The 26,352-nt window shown below is 34.6% G+C and overlaps 1 protein-coding gene across 1 annotated transcript in view; it reads left to right on the forward strand.

The window, feature by feature from the left end:
- The first annotated feature begins 839 nt into the window (after window positions 1-839).
- Window positions 840-26,352, forward strand: part of LOC138705880 (WD repeat, SAM and U-box domain-containing protein 1-like) — a 41,961-nt gene continuing 16,448 nt past the window's right edge. Inside the window, exons 1-10 of the mRNA XM_069834602.1 lie at window positions 840-916; window positions 6,391-6,542; window positions 7,654-7,825; window positions 11,105-11,250; window positions 13,505-13,725; window positions 15,951-16,189; window positions 19,462-19,552; window positions 23,159-23,271; window positions 24,071-24,216; window positions 25,750-25,921. Of these exons, the coding sequence (XP_069690703.1) occupies window positions 6,424-6,542; window positions 7,654-7,825; window positions 11,105-11,250; window positions 13,505-13,725; window positions 15,951-16,189; window positions 19,462-19,552; window positions 23,159-23,271; window positions 24,071-24,216; window positions 25,750-25,921 (1,419 nt within the window). The 5' untranslated portion in view covers window positions 840-916; window positions 6,391-6,423. The remainder of the gene's footprint in view (window positions 917-6,390; window positions 6,543-7,653; window positions 7,826-11,104; window positions 11,251-13,504; window positions 13,726-15,950; window positions 16,190-19,461; window positions 19,553-23,158; window positions 23,272-24,070; window positions 24,217-25,749; window positions 25,922-26,352) is intronic.

Below are 26,352 nucleotides of genomic sequence, written 5' to 3' on the forward strand. Positions count from 1 at the left end.
AGGTATCGTGTGGTTAGCACGATGATCCCCCAAGCCGTTATAGCTGGCTTTCTCAACTGGATTTCGCTACCTATCGTAGCTCCCCAAGTGCATCACGATGCTAGGTGGGTACCGGTCCCATACATTAGCCGAAATTTCATGAAAAAATTTCTTCCCCCATGAGGACTCGAACCAGTGTGCATTCCGTAACGCGAGTCCTAGGCAGGATGCCTTAGACCACTACGCCAAATTGGTAAAATATTGCTATTTATAATTATAACGTAACTAGTTTATTAATATTTCATTTTGAGAGGATATAATGTAAAAAAGTTTTAAAATTAAATATGTATGTGTGTGTGTGTGTGTGTGTGTGTGTGTGTGTGTGTGTGTGTGTCCAATGCCCACCCACTTCACTTGCGTGATTCGGGTTCCGCATATTGAAGATAGATGGCAGAAAAATTAAAGATGTGCAACACAAAAATGTCGGAACTGAGGCCTCGCCTTTTTTCGATAGAATTTCCCGGGCCGCGCTCTCACAGGGGTTGAGGAAACTGCTCTGCTATAATACACTACCACAGATACACAGGAAAGGTCACATTATTTTATTTTAATATGCCTACTTATGACTTTTTCCGCCACCTCCTATTGGCTGGTAGTTACTAGGCCTCTTATTACGAAGTTGCTCGTTGCGAGGGAACCTGTACTTCATTGTATACAAACATGAAAATCACTAAATAGTGTACCTTTCCGTTGTAGATGGCACTATTTGCAAGACTCGCACTGCTCCCGAGTGCAGGGAATGAAAACTACTACGTAATCGATAGCTGGACAGCAGAACACAAATTCCAGTATATGATATGAAGGCGGAAAGTGTCAGGTGTGAGGTGTTATTCTCCATTCTTTTGCTAGTTTAGCACGAAAATATTCAGTATATCAGGTACAGAATAGAATTACCGTGTTTCCAATAATGTTTCCTTAATATAAGTATTAGTTTTAAATAGTGTCATTTGTATATACATTATTTAAACAGTTCTGATGTTTCACAAGTGTATCACTGTCTCTGTAGTATACTAAAAGATCGTCCAACAAGATTTAAATGTCAGAAGTTCTTTAATTAGATTTTAAAGTTCGTTAATGCTTCATAATTTGCAGTTATGAAATGTTTTTGTTTCTTATTATTAAAAATGATTATAGAAGTTTTGGTATTGGGTTTACCAGTATTTTACGCTAACTTTGTAAATTTGTTATATATTAATTTTAATCGAAAACTATAGGCCTACTTCAACTGCTAGTAATTAATTGTGAATGATTATTTTTAAATTTATTTACTTTCTTTGAAATATTCAAAATAAAGTTTGGTGTTTTGTCTTTCAACAAAAATTACTATGTGTCATAAAGATATTAGGATTAACTTGTTAACATAACGTCAGTAATAACTGCATAACTTAACTCGGTAAATCTTACTTTTAAATATAAGGTTTATCCTTGTTTCTCATTGTTTATTGTTACAGGTAGAGCCTACTGGGTTTAGAATAATCTTGTTTACTATCCCTTATTCAAAGGTTAAGTGATGATGACATTAATGTAAATTTTCGTCATTTTCTTCTCTATTCTGAGTCTTTTGGTTTAGAATGTAAACTAATTAAGTGAATAAATTGCCTATGAATTAGTGCCAGTGTGGACTGAACAAGATTAAAAAGTCTTTTCGTTTTCTTCAGTGAAAATTGTTGGACTATATTACTGTTGTTAGTGTGAAAATATAACGGTATCAGTTCAGAACGACTACACCACAGATTTTTTTCAAAATACCCCATTTTAAAGGTGTTTTTCAAAATCACTTCGAGTCGGCCTCGGTAGCGTACTTGGTATAGCGCTGGCCTTCTATGCTCGAGGTTGTGGATTCGATCCCGGCCTAGGTCGATGGCATTTAAGTGTATTTAAATGTGACAGGCTCATGTCAGTAGATTTACTGGCATGTAGGCATGTAAACGAACTCCTGCGAGACAAAATTCCGGCACACCGGCGACGTTGATATAACTTCTGCAGTTGTGAGCGTAGTTAAATAAACCATAATTTAATTTTTAAAAGCACTTAGAATTTTTTTTCGGAAACAACTACACGACCGATTTTGTTTCTTCACAACACTCATTTTGAACTAACCTAAAATTAATAAATACTTCAGTCATATACTTCTTACACCAATATATGCCACCTCATTCTGGATACTAAAAAAAAAAAAAAAAAAAAAAAAAAAAAACCTTACCTTTAGAACTAGGAGGATAAAGAGATCCCGCTGCTTTAAAGAATACACGCATCCTGTCTTCAACAGCATATTTACTCTTAAACATATATTCAGCCAAATAGACATATCCAACAAGAAGATCCTTCTTCCTTCCAAATTTGGATATCTTAGAACGAACTTCCCTCCATTGACGTTCTATAACCTGAGTATGTGCACCAGTTTCAGGATCTACAAAGTTCAAACTGTGATTCACAGTCAAATGATAAAAAAAAAAAAAACTGAACTAGGTACCTATATCATCGTAACTTCTATTAACACATTCGAAAAATAAATTCTTACAACCACTACAGCTCACCTTACACAAGAAAATCTAAAAACCAATCGCACATCACCACACATAAAAACTAATGAAATGAAACCTAACTATTAACAATCTCCAACACACTGTGACGTCATAATCTGACGTACATTAACATCTGAACATCTAATCACAAGGAAACAATCACAGCTCAAGAAATTCAGTCAAATACACACACTGATAACAAAAACATCGCTAAACAAAAAACAAGAGAAAAACTAAGTCCAAAACATACTTAAGACATTAAAATCCAACTAGGCCTATATTACTGTATGACTAATTAACACCAAAAAAACAATCAACATCTACAAAAAGTTACACTTAAACACGTAATCCACCTAAAAAGCCAAAACTACGTAATAAATCGAAGGTGTAGTCGTTATAGACAATTACCAATAGGGCTTTAGTTTTTAAGAATCTTTCCAGATTATCACTGCTAAGTACAGGTCTACTACATTTACTGGCAAAAAATGCAACACTATATTATATGAAATATCAATATAATCACTATAGGAGGCCTATTACCTAAAACTATCTCTCCCCCCCCCCTCTCTGTGTGTGTGTGTGTGTGGTTTTTTTTATGCATACTGCAGATATATGGCAGGGCTGTGACACATTTTTCAAGTTGCACACCACTTCAGTGGGACACATTATGCATGATATATATCTCTGAAGAGTTATGTCGTGTACTAGGATGAGTGTATGTTTTAAGTGTTCGTGTAAGTGTAGTGTAGGGAAGGGTGAAGATGATAATGAAGTGAGAAAGGGAGAAGGGAAAACCCAGTGCCGGCACCTAGCCTACTCCTGTCGAATAGCCCCAAGGGGGCCGCCAGGCTTAACGTTCCCCATCCAATGGACGAATCACTATCAACAGCCTTCTCTTCAAATGCACATGAAAATTTCTGACCCCGCCGGGAATCGAACCCAGGCCGGCTAGTCTGGAAGCAGACGCGCTGCCACAGAGTTAACTCGGCGGACCTATCAAAAGATAATTTATGTCATGACTGCCCCAATCCCTTTCCCTCAGTATTCATATCAGACTGTTCGGTGCAAATGTTCTTCTATCCACGAAGTTAATGGTTTCCTAATCATTCCATTCGTAAGCCTAGCCACATCCCATGTTATTGTTTTGTGGAATTACTATTATTATTAGGCTTTTCAGTCAGTTTAAAACTGAATTTTGTGACGTACCGAATATACTTTTAAGACCAGAAGAAGCTGCGAAAGCTGCTGGTGAAATATGGGCGAAGTAGATTAGGTCTATATGCTATGTCGATCTTTTAATATATATGTATAATATTTCAAATATGCAGGAAACTAAAAACTTTATGTAGAAGGTTTGACACAGGCACCAGAATATAAATATCTGTCAGAGATGATCAGTATCGGCAACTGAAAATGTAATGGATGACTGGCTGTAGAGCATGAAATCGCTTCAGAAAGACGATAAAGGATCTCTGCCAATGAGAGAACAAGAAGAAGACTGATGGAGACGAATTCCATCTCTAGAATAACAAAAAGGATTTCTTGCTGACACATCAACATTAGCGGCTCACCTTTGCTTCGCTCATCAACATGACGTCATGACAGAGTAGCATGAAATCCACTACATTACTGCTATTAATTTACTACTGTTGTTACTCTACTACTACTTATTACTACTGCTGATGCTACTATACTAACTAGCTACTACTGCTGTTACTACCAATTATTGTTAAAAAATTTTAATTATGCTTTAGTTAACGACACTCGCAACTGCAGAGGTAATATCAGCGTCGCCAGTGTGCTAGAATTTTGTCCCACAGGAGTATTTTACATGCTACTAAATCTACTGACATGAGCCTGTCGCATTTAAACACACTTAAATTCCATCGACCTGGGCCAGGATCGACCCCGCAACCTCGAGCACAGAAGACCAGCACTATACCGACTACGCTACTCGGGCTGCTCCAATTACTGTTACTCTTATGAACTACTACTACTATTAAGTTACTACTACTGTCCTCTGAACTTCCTCTTCCCCCCCGAAGATTTGGGTTCTTTATATCTTGCCTATGCTTCAGGCAGTCTTTGCCTGCCAGTATGAGAAAAACACGGTGAAGGAAGAGTGCATTTTATTTCAACATATGTATATACTGTTGTGTAAATAATGTTCATTACCATCTGCACTAGAATGAAATGCAAACAATCCTTACAGATCTATACTAATAATAAATCTGTAGCCAAAATTTTTCTGGTAATTTTCGATTTTCCAAAAATAATTGGTGTTAACATGTATAATTAACCATCCTGAAACCGAAAATCGCTTTTTTGAAATTTTTGTTTGTATGTATGTATGTCTGTCTGTCTGTCTAGATGTCTGTTACCTTTTCACGCGATAATGGCTGAACCGATTTATATGAAAATTGGAATATAAATTAAGTTTGTTGTAACTTAGATTTTAGGGTATATGGCGTTCAAAATACTTTATTTAAAAGGAGGGTTATAAGGGGGCTTGAATTAAATAAATCGAAATATCTCCCTTATTATTAATTTTCATGAAAAATGTTACATAACGCCATCTAAATGAAAATACTAATAAGATTAATTTAAATGATACTAATTTTGATAGAGTTTCCTGTTTTAAATATCTGGGTTCCATGGTGAAAGACAATAATGATGTTATGACTGATATAAAAGAGAAGATTGCAGCTGGGAATCGAGGTCTTTGGGCATTGAATAAAACTATGAAGTCCAGGTGTATCTCAAGAAAAGCTAAAATAAGAATATATAAAACTATTATTAAACCAATAGTAGTATATGGAAGTGAAACCTGGACTCTATTTGAAAGGCCAATAAAGATCTTAAATGCCTGGGAAAGGAAAGTATTACGGAAAATCTTTGGGCCTACTTATGAGCAAGGGTTTTGGCGAATCAAAACAAATGCTGAGTTATATGAATTATATAAAGATATCAACATTGTTGTTGACATAAAACTCAGAAGGTTAGAGTGGCTGGGACACGTAGCCAGGATGGAGAACAATCGCACACCCAAAGCTCTACTAGATGCATTGCCAGTAGGAAGAAGGAAAGTCGGACGACCTAAATTGAGATGGCTGGATGACGTTCAGGCTGACCTAACAAAAGCTGGAATTAGAAGATGGAGAACACGAGCATTAGACAGGCGTGATTGGTCGGATGTTCTGAGGGAGGCTAAGGCTAAACTATAAGGGCCGTAATGCCAATGATGATGATGATGATGATGAACGCCATCTAAGGTGCTGTACTGAAATAAAAACAAATGACTTCGTCTATAAGGGGCCTTGGACAACAACAATCGAAAGCTATTAAACATAGCCTACAGAGAATGTTTCTGTGTTTGTATGAAGTAATATCGGAAGCTAATTAATTGTTTAATTATTATTTCACCATTGGAAAGTGTAGTTTCTCTAGATGGACATAATTCTACAATGTTATTACAGTAACTTCTGAAACATATAGCAAGTAATATAAAGTGTACACATTAAAACTAAATGATATGTCAATCTTCATTAAATTATGGTTGCATGTAATAAGAAATAGGAAACATGTTAAAGGAATTGTCATTGCACCAAATGGTTGTTCTCTGGACCAAAATGACCGCATTTTAATTATTTAAATACAATTTAAATTAAGTAACATATTAAACGATTTATCCTTCTATCAAACACGAATGTTCCCTGGATCAAACGTCCTATTTTAATTATGTAATTACTTTATATTTATTTCTAACAGGTGCAGCGGAGCGCACGGGTATGGCTAGTTACAAATAAATTTCCTTGTCTTTTTGCAGTTGGTGGGGAAGAGTCTCCAAAACTCTAACCACATGATTAGGATGATGTCAATTGGTGAAGACATAGAGAGTCTCCAGACACTGCAGTCGCATTCGAGTGATGTGACATGCTGTGACTTTGGTGGAAACTTTTGCCTTGCTTCGGGGTCTGGGTGAGTAAGGCTAACTTCACACGTCCTGGTTTACAACCAACTGTTAAGCTTCGTTTCTTCAGAAGAAGTAGTGAAGCACGTGAAATCATAGGAGCATTACTGGTTTTAAATTGAGCAACGAATTGCATAGATTGCAGCTGCGTCTGTTGACTACTCAGTCTTGTCACTAGACAGTAGCTGAGTCACAGTGGATGTGTTATGAAATTGCTAGATGCACACATCCTGGTTTGCAACTGATTATTCTGCTCGGCCTCCTGCCTGCCTACATGTTTATAAACCTCAATCAGTTGCCTCCAGCCCATATGAATACAGAACCTGTTTTTTGTTTTTTAGTTAAAATGAGTTTCCTGATCTGATTGCACTGACTTGTTAATATCCTTAGTGGAAAATTGTAAGCCTGCATCAGTGGCAGTGCGTCAATAAGAGCACAAGAGCACGTGAACACCTTGTTTCCATTAATGCACTACTAGTTTTATTATTTAATACCGTATTGACGCAGTAGGGATGTATAACATCACAATGAGTATTTTAAAATTCCCGCATCTTGCATAAACTTCTTATGTAAACTTGGCAACATGTGTTCACGTACAAGCCGTGCTCTTTTGAAGAAGGTTACAGGAATTTTACGCATGCGCGAGAGAAAATTGTCTTTCGCTGGTCGCTTATGACTCGTCAAGAGCACAAAGCATTAAGTGAACAGTTAATCTATCCTACAGATGTCAGGTGCATCGATGCCTATCATTCACGTGCTATATCTCAAGCAAAGACATCTCGAGGAGGAAATTTAATAGTCTGTATTTTAGCCTGTAGATGTCAGCATTTATCACCGTCGGAACATGTGGATGTGTGTACAGTGCTGCTACGAGAATGTAGTTTGTGAATTTCTGTACTTTAGTGTTAGCATAATAGCATAGTTTGGCTTTCAAACACGTGCTGGCCGACTGTGATAGTGATATGAATAATATTGCCCATATTTTGTTACAAACATTTTTTACATACGAAATGAAAACAGTAATCTCTGCATTACATAAAGACTACACAAACGCCAGTTGAAGTGAATAGAAGTGTCTGGCACTAGATAACAACAGACTTGGGTTAATGAATGTTTCAGGGATAAAACCGTCAGAGTGTGGGAATGGAGTCCAGGAGAGGGTTACGTGGACATGGCATATTCCCCACTCATGGGGCACAAATATGGAGTAACGTGCATCAGGTTCTCACCTCAGGGGACCATGTTGGCTACATCGTCTGTAGATGGTTCCACCATGTTGTGGAATGTTCGTGTAAGTCAACTTCGTCAGCAAGTATTATGCATTATGTACTGATTTCATTTTAAGAAAGATCGTAGTTATTTAGTAAAATATGTTACAAAACAATTTCATTTTTAATATAATATTGTATTTTATTGTATTTATTTACATTCCATGGTATTCGTATATTTCTTCACAGTTGGAATATGGAACATGTCAAACAAGGAAAAAAAAATCTTAATAGTACTATAAAGTCTTAATTATAGTCACAGTCTAGTTGAAATATATGTAGAAGAATTTTACAATATAGTCTACTAGTATAACACAATTTTAGTATCAATACTTAATGCAATACAGAAATATTCATGTATACATATACAGGGTGTTATGACTAGAGAACAGATTTCAAGGTGCTAAAAAAAAAAAAAAGAGAAATTTAGGATTTTATCAAATCCAAGTTGGTTAGGTTCATATAAAATTAACTTTAATTTTAGTAAATATTCCATTTTAGGTGAAATTTATGTACAAAGAACTGATGCTAAAAATGTGTGCTACTGAACTGAAGACTCAAATTCTATCAGTGAGAGAGACTGATTGTTGATGTGTCAGTTTCATTTGCATAACGGGGGTGCATTGACTCGAAAACTTAATTTGGGGGTAAGCTCTCGCCTAACAGGGCTCAAATGAAGCTGAAAATAATTTGTAATCTCTCGCCTAACCTCAAAATCTACTAACCTTTTTATGCTAGGATGGACTTTTCCAAACAACTTCGATTCCAGGAAATTAGCTAAAATCTTCTTCTCTCTCAGACGAATACGAAATGAGCTTGCCAGACCAGTGCTTGGGTGTAAGAGAACTTTTTTACATTTTAAATAGCATTTTTTATAGTTTTTTGGGCATTTTTGCATTTGCGTACCAGTGTCTTTATTTTAAATATACATAAAATACCAAAAAGGTGCTTTTCAGGCACAAATATAATTTTTAGGCATTAGGAGTTTATGATTCATTTAGACATTTTAGGTAGCTATAGAATTTTAATAGGGGTGTCCTGTGTATATAAACGTAGAGATATCTGAATAACATACGTCTAAGAAGGAGCAAACAAAATAGATATACCTATTCCATACATGGAACTATAAATTCATTCCTTAGTTATGACACTTATGACGTATAACCCGCATTTTAGGTATCAGTTTTATAGGCTAGGTCATTTTGAGCAAAAAAAATGTCATATGAAGATGAATCTAATTATCTTCAGTTTTTTTTTTTATTTATTTGTAAAAGTCAATACATCGTATTGTGAACCAAGCTTGTAACATTTTTGCATATTAATATAAACAGTGGCACCTGCACTAATGGGGGTGGAGTTCTGCTGGTGACTTGAAGTACGGGGAGAAGTGTAGGGTAGGTCAGATGACATCAGCTGTTCATGAGTAGGGCTCAGATTTGCATTTCACAAGTCGTTTCTTGAGTTGCTTTACTAACTCGTGCACACAATAAATCATCATGGCTAGTACGTAACCAGGATGTGCAGTGCATGAGAAATGAGGTTATGACTGACGTTACCTGCTGCCCCATGGTGCGAGAGCACAGTGTTGTCATGCCTCTAACTCATTGTCAGTCTCCAATTGCGCAACACCTGAATCCTCTTCTTTATTACTATCACTGTTTTCACTGCCTTTGGAGAACCGCTGAGATAATCGGATGATACGAGTATATACAGGGTGAACCGTAAGTAATGTCATTAATTTCAGGGGATTATTCTTTGAGATATTTCAAATAAAAATGTTTAATACAATTTTGCTTGTTTTTGCTTCCTTTTCAAGAAAAAAAATATTTTATATGAAATATTTCATGGTGTATTTTGGGAAAGCTATTGAATTAATTCCCAATATGTTCAGTCAATTTAAGAGAGCAGTGTATTATGATAATAAATGATTGAAAAAATTTTAGTTTTGTCGTTTAAATGTGCAGAAATTTGATCCAAACAAATGTAACTTTTCGTTCTGCAAAAAAATTTTTATAAATTCCAGTAGTGAGTTCTCAAGATGTTGTGAATTAAAGTCAAGTGATACTGACAGTGCAGGTGACCCACAATCAATCCAACATTTTGAAAACACTTCATTGATATATTCTCGAACCATGATGGTATATTGAGCATTTGTTCTATCTTGCTGAACCAAGACTCCTTGAACACATAATTTTCCAAGAGGAGTACGAACCAATTCCTTAACATATCCAGGTATTGATGTTCATTAACAGCTTCATCATAAAAGTATGGACCAAAGAGTAGTCTGTTCATTCCTGCCCATATCACAGCTTTATATTCAAATTCTTTATTATATCGTAAGCCTGAAACACTCTGGCACCTGCTTGCTTCCTTTGATTTAAGTCATTGTCAGATAATTCTTGAACAAACATGAGTTATATGGGTATAACTTAAAGTGCTGTTTCAATGCTTGTGGATTGTCAACAGGAGTGTAGCCAGCTCTGCAGATCATTCACACATTTACTTCCTTGTTGATCCTCAACTTCTCTGCATTATTGCCCTCTGATTGAAGGTCTACTACTTCTTGCGCTATCTATGGTAAAGATTTATGATCCCCTCGCAAAAGTGTTCTTATTTTGAAGTAGGCATTTGTCCAGTTTGCTACTGGAAGTTTGCACGCACCTTTTCTAGTGTCTTTTTTTTTTCTTCTTCTTTTTCAGTTGTGTGTAATCTTGTGTATCAGCCAATGTTTGTGTTGAATTAAGTAGAGCAAAAACAATCAATTTATTCAATTTAGTAATTTAGGCCCAAGAATATATTTAAATATCCTAATCTTGTCAATTCTAATAGTTCTAGTATTAAATTTAAAAAGTTATGTATGGATTTTATAAAAATTGTAAATTTAAATTTATATATTCTTATTGTGTAGTAGACATAAGACAAATTGTATTATATACTTCTTAATTTCAATTCAGGAATCCGCCCCTGAGCACGAGTTCTACTCTTTCAGGGGCGAGCTAAAGCTTTTCTGTACCGGTATATATTATATTTTATGTTACAATTATTAGCAAAATAAATAAATAAATTGCTTAAATTTACATATGAGTAACAGGACTTTATGGCCACTTGCAAGATAATGCCTTCCACCTCACTGTGATATTCTCATTTATTCTCCCTCTTCTTCCTTCCCTTCTTTTTCTGAATTTCTTCTCTATTTCCTCATATTCTTCTCTGAATACTGTGCCTTACATCAGACTAATTACACTGCATTGTACTGCTTCTTTCCAGTTTAAATATATACTGTAATGAGTGTTTTTCTTTAGTCTGGGGTCCGAATCCATACATTCATCCAGGTGAGTGGCGGTGCTGTGAGAACTTGTCGATTCACACCAGACTCCACTCTCCTCATCACAGCTGGAGATGATGGCTCAGTCTGTGTCTGGGACTTAGTGCACAGATCCCTTGTCAGGTGAGATGTGTTCTAGTATTATTTTCTATTGTTCCTATTATAAAAACACAATGCATGTAATATTGACATTTTATAGAATTTTGGGAGCTCATTAAGTTGGCAGATTACACTGAAGCCAGAAATCGTCATCATTGTTGTTATTACCATCATCATTAGCATCACTGGCATAACAATGTTTATATGGTGCTAATTGACGGGTAGTGATGCCAGGGATCGTCTTCCCTGTAAAATTTGGTGTCCCCTGCTGAAATGGTATTAATTTGTCGCTGCCAGGGACAACATTTATCCCCTTCAGGTGTGTAATTCATAGTTTCCATAACTTACTTTATATGTTACTAAAACCAGATGGCCCATAACAGGCTGAAAGTAGTCAACCAGGTACTATAATATTTAACATGTATTGTATGATTGTCCAGTCTTTTGCCGTGAAAGATACGAGTGTGAGTTGTTACTGAACACTTTAAATTACACATTTACCAAACCGTTAACCGATACACTTACCAACTCTAAATCATATAATTATTTCATGTCTTTCTTGAATAGAATATTCGTGAAACTGTAAAATATTAAATTATTCCGGGAAAAAAAATCGTATTAGTTCTAATCAACTATTATGAAACTGTAAGTCTTCAATTTCGCATACTATAATTGTAATGTTGGTTTTAATTTTTTTTGTTTTAATTAGGTATTTGATAGTTACATATAATAAAAGTAATATAATACAGTTATATGAACACTTTTTAATGATTGAATAAAATTAATAAAATCGGTTAAAAACCATAATTTTATTCAATCATTAAAAAGTGTTCATATAACTGTATTATATTACTTTTATTATATATAACTATCTTACTCATGAACACTGTTGCATCTGACCTAACTTATGTAATTTAATCATAGGTATTTGATTTCTAATTTTGAGCCATTTTTCCTAATATTTCCGTATTGCCAATTGTTGTTACTAAATAATGTATTTAATTCGTAAATTTTAAGTCATTTCTTAGTATAGCTATTTATTGCTTCTAAAATAATGTGTTTAATAGCTATTTTATTTTTATTTATATATATTTCTTCCTATAACCATTACAGGCTGCCATAGACAAAGAGTACCATGATGCAATAAATATAGAGAAATGCCTTGAAGCTTTATGAAACATATTTTTGTTGTTACAGTGAAAAATGACAAATTTAAATAGATTGAAGCACAAAATAATATACGAAGTAACGTCAAGAAGATGTGAATTAAAGTCATGGTCCATGTATATAATGCCTGAAAATAGCTATTGATCCTTTGCGTTTTTGTTTTTAAAATAATGTGTTTAATCTGTAACTACAGTCAGTGTATTGTTATTAGCATCTCTTTGTTGTTACCTATTGCTTCAGAAAGAATGTGTTTAACTTGTAATTTTAAGTCAATTTTTCTACTATTCCTTTACTGTTTACATTTGTTTTTAAATCTTTTGTATTGCCCCTACTATTATATATTGCCCTTCAAGAATTTCGTTATTCGTTAGTTATAAGTCATTACTTGTCTTATTTTAATTATTGTACTTGTTCCTGAATCATGTATGTAACTTGTAACCGTAAATCATTGCTTGTAATATCCCATTATTACTCTTAACTGTTCCATTGTACATGAATTAAGTATTAATTTGAAAGTGAAAGTCAAACTTTATTATATTAATCTACTATTGATTATATTTTTAAGCTCGTGTATTTACTCTGAAATGGTTAGACATTCTTGTATATCTTTTGCATTGATTATTCCTCAAACATCTCATTAATCTTTAACAGGATCCATTCTTTCATTAAGGTGCATTCTTCTACATAATTCATGTGAATTGTAACTGTAACCACTATTTTATATTATAAATTTACTATTGTTTATTGGTTATAAAATACGTATTTTGATGCCAACTATAACCCTAATATACCTCAGGGTGAAATAGGGTTTATTAAATTGGATAATAAATAATACTATAATATTTAACACGCGAAAGCTATATACATATCCGATGTGATATAGTGTTAAAAGTTGTGTAATCAAGATGTGTAAAATTATTTTTACATTTCCACATATTTGTTTGAATTTATTAAGTTTGGGATCAGTTGATCGACATCTTTGTTTCAGTCACAAATAAAATTATTATGTTTTCCTGCGGACTGAATACTTTCTTTCAGATAGAATAATTTTAAAATATCTCGTATCTCGAGAATTTATGCTGCAGACACACAAAGATATTTTGTTTTGCAGGACGTTCCAGCAGCATGAAGGCACAATTCAGTCTGTGTCGCTGACACCTGACTCATACTACCTCCTCACTACATGCACACTCGGGGTTATGAAGCTGTGGCATGCATCAGACAGGAGTGATACCAGTCAGGGAGATGCTGCTGTCTGTCTAGCGTCCATAGATGATGCCCACGATCTTGGTGTGGTGGGCAGTGACTTTTCCCCTCTCCAGGAGCTCTTAGGTGTGCTTATCAATATACAGAAGTTTTGTTTGGATTACTTTCTTTACTATAAATATGTATAAAACACGACAGTGTTAAAAGGACGTTCTTGTAAGGAACTTAAACAGTGCGTTTCCTCGGCTAGTTAATTTTCAAAACTAACATAATGCTAGTCTTTGCAGATATAGAGCAACGAAGCAAGGACTTAATGAAATAAAGCAAGATTAGGGATTTAAAAAATTGGAGACACACATGCTACTGAATTTTAAAAATTGCCTGTTAGATTTAGAAAAGTCTGATGACATTAAAAAGGAAGAATTTCTATCTATGACTGGCATATTTTATAACGTATGTCTAGAATACTTTAAAACATGGGCAAATTGTTATGGTGGGACGGAAAATTTTCAGCAGATTCTTCTCAGTGTACCAACATGGTCAGATATTCAAAGTAACATTGCTACGATTCCAGAGAAATTACTAAAGACTCACATCATACCTAATTCTAACCAAGAAACGAAACTTTTCGATCAGTGATAGTGTGCAAAAGAAATCATTATGCTTTCACAAAAAGAATGGAAAATAAAAAAAGCTCCAGTGACAGAGAAATGGGTGCAGGTCTTTAGAAAAAGGAAAGAAGAACAACGTTACCCTTCAGAAAGCAGAAGAAATGATGTTATGCTTACTAGGCATATCTACACCAGTAGTATAGCTCTGCCGTTAAATATATCCATATCAAAGATGCTGTGCAATTTTTTTCCAGGGCTGTACTGGTTAACTTATATTTTGTGGGAATAGATACATTTTGAAAAAATCACAAATTAAAAAAAATACGTAATAACTCAAAACTTCTTAAATTGATACTAATGAAGCTTGGGAACCAGAGTGCTGCATTGGAGTTAAATCGCTCGCTTGAACTTGGTCGAGTGTCGCACCCTCGAGTGAGACACGATCGGTCGTGATATGCTCGTAATAAATAGAAGCACACTACAAGGTCATCTCACCGACATGTCTTATCTTGTATGGAAGGCGACAGATAAGATACACATATGTTTTGCTCACATGGTAAAAATAAGGCTTTATTTTCTGCGTTTATGACAAATGTTTAATGGAACAGTCACTGGAACGTACCAAAACAGGAACATGAAGTTATAAATAAAATAGTGTGAAAAACTTCGATACACAGTTATTATTGCTATTTAATAATTATTCAATATTTGATTTACCACATATATAATATGATAGGTCCACACATAGTGTTGCGCCTATATACTGCGACAATGTAGAAACGTTTTACAAAATATTATTGATATAGCAGTAGATTAATAACAATATTAGTACAGAGATAACATCACAGAAAATATAATAAAACGAATAATCATGCTGCACAACTGTTACAGACGCAAAGATTGATACACTAATTATTAGAGATTATTATTATTATTATTATTATTATTATTATTATTATTATTATTATTATCATTATTATTATTATTATTTTTATTACTACTAGAAAACTTGATACAGTTCTTGCATTATCGTGATTGTGTTCTCCGTTTATAATAATTACATTTACATCCAATAACATCTATCAGATGTGGCAAAAAATTCACTCCTGTGTGGAAAAAAAAACATTTACCTACAACATTTATATTACATTTTAAAGCAAGTTTTGTAGTTGTACCATGGAGAGGTTAGTTAAACACTGCAAAGTTTTGAAATGATAAACTTCTATGATGTTACTACACAGTCCATCACTGTAACAAGAACGAATATCTAACGCTCGGCTTATACCATCCAAGGATTTATCGCTTGTGACAATTTTACTCATCATCCATGTGCGCTACGTATCGGATTATGCTATGAAATACTTGGCGCTCGAGCGAAAACGTCCAATGCAGACCTCTGTTGGGAACATTAATACTAATAACAAGAGGTTGCTGTAGAGAAAAAAAAACAACTATCTAGTTTAAAAAATGTAGAAAATACAAACTTCACCCATTTCATCCCTTAACTTCTCTTTGGTTCTCCGTTCGAGAATCACTGTTTACTCTAGATCTTAGACCAGGGAGGCGCACTAAAGTAAAGTGAGGAAAAGGGGGCCTCATCATCAAAAAGTTTGATAACACTCGTCTAGATAACTTGCGAACTTTCATAGTTCTTTTGACCCATCTTAAAGAGCTTTGTTCCCTATCCTTGTATTATTTCATACACAACAGTTGCTCACAGTTCCTTCCTTTGTGTTGCAGATGATGATGGCTCACTAAGCCATCGATATCTACTGGCGACATGTGGCAATGACAACGAAGTAAAGCTGTGGCATGTGGTGGTGGGCAAGTATGTGAAGCATCTAGACACCACTCCATGCGACATAACCTTGCATCAGTGCTTGGAAGGCCACACTTCAGCACTCATGTGTGTTCGCTTCTCACCAGGTGGCAACTACCTGGCCTCATCGAGCCTGGACAAGACTGTTCGAGTCTGGGAGGTAAGAGTCTTGTGTTCGTTTCTTTAAAATACATCTCTTCCCTATAAGGGATAATAAAATTCTGCATCTGTCTCAGAAATTGAATTCTCCACATCATTAAAAAAGAATTGAAGCCTAACGGTTTAAATCCATTAGGCCAAATCGACGTGCCAGTTCAAAAGGAAAATAACTCAAAATTTGAAGTTTTAAGAAACCTGTATATTAAAGTTTCATGTTTCTGTAAAAAAAACCAAGGGTCATTGAAATTACTTTTTACTCTGTTAATGATGTTTCAAATTAGAATAATGTTAATTGGATTTTTCACAGAAATATGAAGCTTTAAAATTCAGTTCTATCAAAACTTTAAGGGCCATTATTCATAGACATTTGGCGCGGGCTTCTGGTGGATGATCAGCGTTTTTGGTATTCATAAACCAGTGTTAGCGATAGGATATGATTTGAATTCTGTACTAGTAACCAGTGGATAGCTGGGGCTAGCTTAGTACACTCGTAGCGCGTGCTGCGAAATGTCTATGAATAGCATCCTATATTTTGAGTTGTTGTCTTTTGAACTGGCCTGTTGAAATGTTATCTACCAAATGCCAACGAAGCAGTAAGGTAATTAATCAATCAATTCATTAATCTATTTGTGAAAAAACAGTTAACTTAATCAACTAGTCAGTCAAGCACTTAGTGAACAAACCAATCTGTTGGCCACTAGTCAACCAACTAATCAGTTAGCTGATCAGTCATGCCAAACTAAGGCATAAAACTCTATGTATTGGATTAGCCAGAATTGTGAGTCCAGGTTGTTCTCAAGAGAATGTTTTGAGAACAAGAACATTTTCCTGAAAACGTTTCTGTGAATGAAAATAATCTGAGAATATCCTAGAGTATATCTGAGAATAAAATTATTGAGAACTCCTTTATTATGGTATATTTTGTACTTCATAGTCTTAAATTTTTAATTTATTAACTATATATTAACTCCCAATAATGAAGGTATATTGTCATTTCCATATATGTGTTACTTGCAGTGGTCAGTCCTGGTGTGTTTAAAACATCATTACATTAACCACAAATACATTTGAAAAAGCTGATAATTTTAAATATTTAGGAACACAAATAAATTTAATTAACATTGTAAAAGAAGAAATTGGCATTAGAATTCAGAATGTAAATCGATGTTATGCTTTATTAACATTTTGAAGAATAAATTAATTTCAAGAAAAGTAAACTTGCAAATATACAATTCGCTGATTGTTCCTATACTGGCTTATGTTTATGAAACTTGGACAGATTTTTGGACGTACAGTTTTTTAGGAAAATATTTGGTGCAACATTTGACTCAATCAGTTTAGAATGGAGAAGATTAATAAACAGAGAAGTTTACCTCCCTCCACAAGGAACCCAACATTGTTAGGTCTACAAAAGTCAAAGCTAAAACACTAAAATGGATAGGACGTATAGTAAGGGCCCAAGAAGGAAACAAAATTAAGGCTACTAGGAAGACCAAGACCTCGATCTTTAGATAACTTAGAAAAAGACATAAGAACGTTAAAAGTTTGTGAGTGGAAGGAAGACCTGTACAGACAGAGAACAATGACAATTTATTATTAATTGATTAAATAGCGGACTTACTCGTGTTAATTATGTAAGTTTGTGTGGCTTACAGCAGTTTCGGTGCTTCACACACCATCCTCAGAGCCTACTAGATCTCGGCGTCATCTCGAACTTCTCTGCCTGTTATGTGGGTGCGTTTGATTGTTGAAAGGTGTTGAAAAGTGGAGTCAAATAGTGTGTGTGTACTGAAATTGATCTGTGTGTTGAGAATTTGATCAGAGTGTGTTTGTATATTTCGTATTTTTCTAGTATGTTGAGTTTTTGGTTCTTGGGTTGTAAGACCACACAGGTGTATACAAACTCACATGTAATAGTTGCAATAAGTTCTACATAGGACAGACAGGCAGATCATTCCAAACACGCTACAAAGAACACATTAAAGCAATAACCAGAGGACACAATAATCTACATACACCAATCACATAACCGACGCTAACCATACATACAGTAACATGGAAATCCTACACATACAACCCAAGAACCAAAAACTCAACACACTAGAACAATACGAAATATACAAACACACTAAAACACACCCCGATCAAATTCTCAACACACAGATCAATTTCAGTACACACACACTATTTGACTCCACTTTTCAACACCTTTCAACAATCAAACGCACCCACATAACAGGCAGAGAAGTTCGAGATAACGCCGAGATCTAGTAGGCTCTGAGGATGGTGTGTGCAGCACCGAAACAGCTGTAAGCCGCACAAACTTACATAATTAACACGAGTAAGTCCGCTATAATCAATTAATTATATTCAAGTATTAAAAGTAGTGTACGCAAGATTCGAAATGGACAATTTATTATCACTTCAGCAGCAAAGACCTTTCGTAGCTTGGAAAGCTATTATTATTATTATTATTATTATTATTATTATTATTATTATTATTATTGTTGTTGTTGTTGTTCTTCTTCTTCTTGTTTTTGTTCTTCTTCTTGTTATGATCATCACCTTTTTTTTTTTCAAAGGTTAACTTTACACATTATTAAAATACTGGATTATTTAATTGCAAAGAAGTAAACCAGTGCGAGTTAAAGATTCGTCATTTTTGCTACGTCTGTAATAATTTAAGTGAACGCTTCTCGAAGTTCTTGTGCAGTTAATGTGGAGGTTTATGTTTCATTCATAACATTTCCACTTTGGATGAAGTGAGGTGCTAATCTCAGATAAAATATTAAATTCCTTGAAAGGAGAAACAAATTTCTTTAGACATACAGCCTATTGTACTACATTTTCTGTAAGTGAAATATCAGTTTTCACTGCCTACGATTCTCTGGAATCCGCTAATTATCACCTTGTTATGGTTTTCATTTTAGAACTCTAATTTCATTTCTTACAATAAATTTCATTTAAAAACTGCTAGTTTTGTTTGGACGAAATATAAAAAAAAAAAATATTCAGTAATTACTCAAGTTTGTTAAACGTTCTCATTTTGTGTTTATAGTCATTCCATTTAACTCTTGAAATGTAAAAATTGTTACTGCGCCAAATATTGTCCAAAATGACTACTGTACATGAATTAATCTAAATTATTCTATGGTTTTTGAGGATATTTGCAAGAATATTATTCACAATATTCTTCAAAAGATTTTTCTCGGAAATTTTACATCTCCAGAGACGTTTCGAAATCACCTCTAACCTTAGCATTTCTCTTTTCAGGTGAATGGAAACTGTGTAGCTGTTCTGGAGGGTCATTCCAGATACGTCACAAGCTGCGCTTTTTCACGAGACAGCTCACTCTTGGCTTCAGGTTCGACACTATCTTGTCCTGCCCTTAGTCTCTATTGTTATTTTTATTAAGGAAGGAAACAGAATTCTCCTATATAAATAACGTTCAGTAACTTACAAAAACAGATTTTATTAAGTACTAGACTATGTGGTGAATGTTCTGTAGGCATTCCACCAATTTCGCTGAGTACTGTCATTGCCACTCCATTCTTATAAATAGTCTCGCGTTTTTTTAAACAGGAACAACTTCTCTCGAGAAAAAAGGCCTTTTTTTCTTCAGTACATTTTTTGTATTTATGACGAGGGCAGCATAATACAGGGAGATCTAACGAAAAGTGGAGTCTGCTGTCAGCTATCAGTTTTTTTTATTTTATTTTATTTATAGTTTCTTTGATAATGGTTATATCGCGACTTTACTATGAATGTAGTATTGTTTTGTCTGAAGTTTGGTGTTCCCTCTAACCTGGAGATCCGACTCCCCAACATTAGCAGCTGATCTCTCTATGAGTAAATGCTGCAAACTTTAGGAAAACGAATCAGTTACCTATTACCCAACCAAGACCACTTAGATTCAGTGCCCCTAAAACTTGTAAAATATTCCCCTTTAAAAAATAAAACATTAGAATATTTAAATTTAAGCCTTGTCTGTGTCTTACACTAATAATAAAAAAAATATTTCTGTAAAAGACTTTTTCATTGGAATTGCCAGCTTGCCCGGAATGGCTGTAAATTATTTTTCCCAAATGAAGTACAGAATTCAGTAATGCAGTTCAGCTCTCCATTGGCGGTATAATATTTATACAGTAGTGGATATGTCAAAATACCAACAGACCAACTGTAGTAATCAAAAAACAAATCAGTAGGCTAACATCACTAACAATGTACAGTAGTGGCAAAAAAAAACCGGACTGACCCTTGTAGCTGATTTCAGAGCCTTGTTCACTCAGAGCACGACAGACTGGTAACTAAGACTTTCGTGGTTCGAATCCTGCCTGGGAAGGAAACTTTTTTTTGTTCCTTATTCAAATTTATTCCCATTACTTTTCGATTGCAGCGATATTTTACTACTTAATTAACTTATTATTCCCAGAACATGAATTTTACCAGCAATCGAAAAGTATTGGAAATAAATTTGAATAAGGAACAAAAAAAAGTTCCCTTCCCAGGCAGGATTCGAACCACGAAAGTCTTAGTTACCAGTCTGTCGTGCTCTGGAGTGAACAAGGCTCTGAAATCAGCTACAAGGGTCGGTCTTTTTTTTTTTTTTGCCACTACTGTGCAGTAAATACCGGTACCATATTGGTTCAAACATACTTTTTTGGCATAAAGAGAACTGTGTGAAAACCCTACTCCAATTATAATCACGGCATAGCCCTTTTCAGTCGTAAAAGAAGTCTACAGGATGATTGTTTAATGTCCTTGATCCCAATTGGCAAGTTGAAAAACCAAGTGTGCAATTGTTTGCCCAGTAGGCAGTTAGCCTACAGCATGGAGTAAAATTAACAGTGAGTAAATTTTCAAGAATTTCAAAGAGTGCTGTTTCTAATAACATGGATGGCAGTGAAGATGACATTTCGTGGAAGGATTACCATTCTCAAGAAGAATGCAGTTGCAGTTCGAAAGATGAGGCTATAGGAAGAGGATGAGGAAGAGAAGATGACAATGACAAAATAATAACCAGAAGAGGATGTCGCTAAGAACAGAAACTGCACTTTTTCCTCAATTGCAGAGCCCTCAACTTGTCATTATTCCTCCTGACTCTACAAGCAGCCATAGATGTCGCTAATGTCGAGAAGCATAAACCACGTAGTTCATCAGAGACTATTCAGAGTGCGCCACAGGTGGTGGGTTCATATTTTATTCGTAATGAATGATGATGGAGAATTTTTGAGATGTCACAAGGGAACTGGAGTACCCAAAGAAAACTCCTGTGTTGCTTGAACCATAGGCTTGTCCAACACAAGTTATAAATTCGGGGAAGAGCAGGATTTGAACCCAGGCTGCTTGGCTTATAAGCCCAGCACTCTAGCACTGAACCATCTTGGTGGCTAGAACTGAAAACTTGAAAATAACTTTAAATTTGTAAATATTTTCGAAGTAAAGGCCTTACTGTATTGATGTATTTTAGTTTTCCATATAGAACATCTGAAAATTTGTGGTCTATTACATTCGAGGTCGTACTAGATTCGGGACAATACAAGTGCTATACTATATTTAAAGTAACATTAATGTTTCATTCATCAGATATTTCACAAACTTTTTAAACAACTCATGCATATTGCAAAATCCACATTGCTACAGCTCACGTAGTTATCTGACATAATCTCGTCTAAGAACAAAGCATCTATAGGATACATTTCTTTGGATACTTTGATTCTGCAATTCTTACCACGTCATTATTTCATTATCGCATATGATCTCGTGGAATAAGACAGTATTTTTAACTTAAGTGGCTGTCAAATAAAGTATGTCATTTTAAATTGTATGTTCATGTGTGCCATTGAAAATTAATTTGCTTCATCTTGGAAATCTCTCATAATCAAAATAGGCGAAACTTCAGCACAACATAAAATCTGTTGTTTCACTCAGCATCAGTGTTCTCTTCATTAATTACATTGGGAATTTTATCTACTGGATCTCTTTCGCTCTTATTGTAATTGGAAGATTGTCTTTCGACATCTCTTTGTTTACTGGCATAATGTTTCGATGCTTATTTGGCAGATTTGTGACCTTCAATTCTGTTAATGTTGTTTGCCATTCTGTTTTATTTCCCTTCAAGTAGAAAATTTATAGTTAATTATCGATATGGTGTTACTGATTTCGCCATTTCACGGACATTATAGCAACTTGTATAACACATGACTTTATAACAACATTTGTGCCATCATTATTTTGTAGTTATGGTTTTTTTTTTCTAGTATCTTTTGTAAAGTTCCATATATACAATGAAAATTCAAGAGTTTACTATAAATAATTGTAAGGAGTGACAAAAATAGCTTAACTTGTTTTGTTATTTCGTTGTTTTTTTTTTTTGTTAAGTTTTGTTACAGAAATAAATTATCTCATCTAGAATTCCGTTAAGAAAAAAATTGAAGTTTACTGCAGAAACAAAAACAAAAAATGGTATTAATAAGAATATGAGAGAAGGGTAGCAAGAAAAAGGGTCATAAATTATAGGGATATAAAACTCTGCAGTGTCTTCCCACTCGCATAAATATAAATTTTGAACACGAAATTACGAAACAAATATTATCATCAAATAAATTTAATATATAATGCTGAAGTAACCTTTATCAGATACTGGCTTTCAAGAAATGAATAAGTATAGGGCATGTTTGTTTGACAGTGCACAAATATAAAAATCACAAAAATGGTCTCTTTGTAAGGATAAGAACTCCATTATGGATAGGTGGAAATACAACCCTGCAGAGCTTTAGAACAGCAGTAAAATCATCAATGACGTACTGCGAGGCAAGAAGGCTGTTGGAAAACCTTCGCATTAGAAACTGTATTAACGGAAAGAAAGTAAAAAGAAGGTTGTAAAAATACTGCATTTTAATATCTCGAAATTAAATAAAATAAATCCTGTTATTCTGAATTAAAAATGTCTGTTTCTTGTTGTGTTCAGGTTCAAATGACAAGTCTGTGATGGTTTGGAATCTAGGAGGGAACCTGAGTGTAGACTCTGAGCTGGTGAAACCATGCAGTGCCTTAAGTCACTTCGGCAATAACAATGGAGAGGTACAACTCAGTTTTCCGTTTCTCTCTGCATTTTTTGACAGAGAATATCATATATTTAGTTTTTATAACTGAAAGGTTATTTTGAAGATATAATTTGCATGTGGCACAGCATTTGGAAGCAATAAGCAATTTTGCGACGATAAAAACTTTCCATTATATCATATGACTGAAACATTCAAAAGTTATATTAAATCTAACAATCGTGAAGGTCTCACACAATATAGTTGACATGTTTCAAGCAATAGAACTGGTATATTTCAGAGTGAATTCATTTGCAGACACAACTGTCTTTAATAACGTGAAATACAGCATGTCTTTTAGATAACTCCTTTCCTTAGATTACCATTGTTGGTTCTGAGATTACCGTGCTCCTCACTGAATCCGAAGTTTGTGGGTTCAAACCACCATAAGGGCGGTGGATGACATATGAGAGTGGTAAAAACCTTTATCAGGGCCTCGTTTTAAAGCTGGAGGACTCATATGCATTTGTGACAGGTAAAAAAAAGTTCTACACCAGACGAAAATCTGCCAGCCATTTCTCGCCTCTGCTCTATAAGTGCCCCCACCTCAGAAATAAAATTCGTCAATTTTTAGATTAGCAGAGTCGTCGTATGTGATAAATATATGACATTGGATCTCTAGTAGATTTATTTTTCTTTGAAAGGAATTTTAATATATTCCTTTTTGACAGATTTGAATTCAAATGGAAGCATTGTAACCACTCTGTAACTGGTCACAATTAATTGGTATAAACTATAAAAAAAACTATGTCGAACTTAATTTTTGTTCCCTTGTACAGTGCTGCAATCTGCAAGAACAAGAAGTAGTTAAACAAGCAGAGGTCGATGAGAACACTGTGAAGGTGTTGCAGAGGTTGGAGGAGCATGGAGGTACAGTGAACACATGTGCCTTTCACAGCAGTGTCCTCCTTGCATCAGGTTCAGGGTCAGTACTCATCAAAGGCATATTTTTAATCAGTGTTCATTCATTCATTTAGTGTTCTGCCCAAGGGCAGGTCTTTCACTGCAGACTCAGATTTCTCCAGTCTTTTCTATTTTCTTCCTTCCTTTTTGTCTCTTCATATGACCCATATATCTTAATGTCGTCTTCATCTGATATCATCATCTACCCCAAACTCTTCTCCCATTTACCATTCCTTCCACTGCATCCTTCAATAGACAGTTTCTTCTCAGCCAGTGACCCATCCAATTCCTTTTCCTCTTCCTGACCAGTTTCAGCATCATTCTTTCGTCACCCACTCTTTCCAACACAGCTTCATTTCTTATTCTGTCTGTCCACTTCATACCTTCCATTCTTCTCCATATCCACATTTCAAATGCTTCTATTCGCTTCTCTTCACTTCGCCATAATGTCCATGTTTTTGCCCCATACAATGCCACACTCCATACAAAACACTTCACTAGTCTCTTCCTTAGTTCTTTTCCCAGAGGTCTGCAGAAGATGCTTCTTTTTCTATTAAAAGCTTCCTCGGCCATTGCTATCCTCCAATCAGTGTTGTATTCATCAATTGCATCATATTCAGCCAGTGTTACAAAATAAAAATCGAAAGATTGGCATTGAAATTATTGAGATAGTACCGTGCCCTTGAATTAACCTACTATGACAACAGGCACTCAGCATACCAGCGTTGCCTCAAAGCATAGATCAGAGATATACAGTAGTACGAAGAATAGTCAGAAAATAAGTTTCCCTAGTTACCATCTGCATGAAACTTTATTGACGATATACAAAATAATGTGGAGAGAAAGGAGCATTAGTCGTCTATTTTTCTACATAGTTCCCACCGATATTGAAGCATATGTCCCACCACTTCACAAGCTTAGATATATTGCTTGTGATTATTCAGAACAACACCTAACATATAAACTTATTTTTTTTTAATCAAAGAACAAGGTCCTTGAAATAATAACCCTCCTCAGAATTACATTCGTTTTGCGAGGGCTCATAATAAGATACTAATCAAGATAAACATCTACATAACCCAATGAAATATTAATGTGAATAATGTGCTAGATTAAAGTAATTTAACAAGCATTTGGGCACATGATAGGAAATTTACTTCCTTGACAACATATGTGCACATTTATCATGATTATTTTCAATGTCTAATATCACTCACATTGTTTGCCAGTAATTTCAGTATATTGCTGGAGTGTGTAGCAAAATGTGTATTTAAAATTTTTCAATTTTAACCATGTAAAATTGTATTAACAGATACGTATAAATTCATTGGATTGAAAAGCAAGATTTTTCTTAGCAGTCCCCATGTTGATGTCAGAATTTGTAAGTGGATTATTTATTTATTTATCTATTTATTTATTTCCTGGTTTGTTTATTTATTTTATCATTTATTGATTCATTCATTCACTTATTCATTTATTTATTTATTTGTTTATTTACTTATTTAATCATTAATTCATTTATTTATTTATCACATAGCTCTTATTTTTTTTATAGTGACAAGATGGTGCGCCTATGGGTACGCAATGATGAGGGCAGATTCGAGGAGTCAGAAAGCTCTCCAATGGAAGGACATCGCTATGGTATTAACCAGGTGGAATTCTCCCCCAGTGGAGAACTGTTGGCATCTTGCTCTCTAGATGGATCCACTATTCTTTGGGATGCTGGGGTAAGAATTTTAGTTTATTTGTTTTTAAAGTTTTTAAAATTATTTATATAGAGAGTTTCAGTTAGCTTGAAAAACATATTTTGTAATGAAACTAATTGAATGACATTTATGTTGTTTGCAAGTTAGCTAGTGCAGTATATCTTCAAAATTTTGTTCAGTTCATACGTACCTAAAGGCTACTCTAACTTGCTCATAGGTCAATCTGTGTAATTATGCGCTCACAATTGTAGTTCTTTTCTTTATAGTAAACATGTTGACAGTCACACCTTCTGTAATATTTCACAGAAATAGATCGGGACTTTATAAACGCCCTGGACTTACAGTTATTTAAACGTGTTGGTGATATATATGTACATAACACTGCTAATATCTATTCTACAAATTCAGAAAATAAAGATAGTCTTCTTCTTTTTTCTAATGACCGAATTCAG

This window comes from Periplaneta americana, chromosome 1 (assembly GCF_040183065.1).
Source record: "Periplaneta americana isolate PAMFEO1 chromosome 1, P.americana_PAMFEO1_priV1, whole genome shotgun sequence".
NCBI classification, from domain to species: domain Eukaryota; kingdom Metazoa; phylum Arthropoda; class Insecta; order Blattodea; family Blattidae; genus Periplaneta; species Periplaneta americana.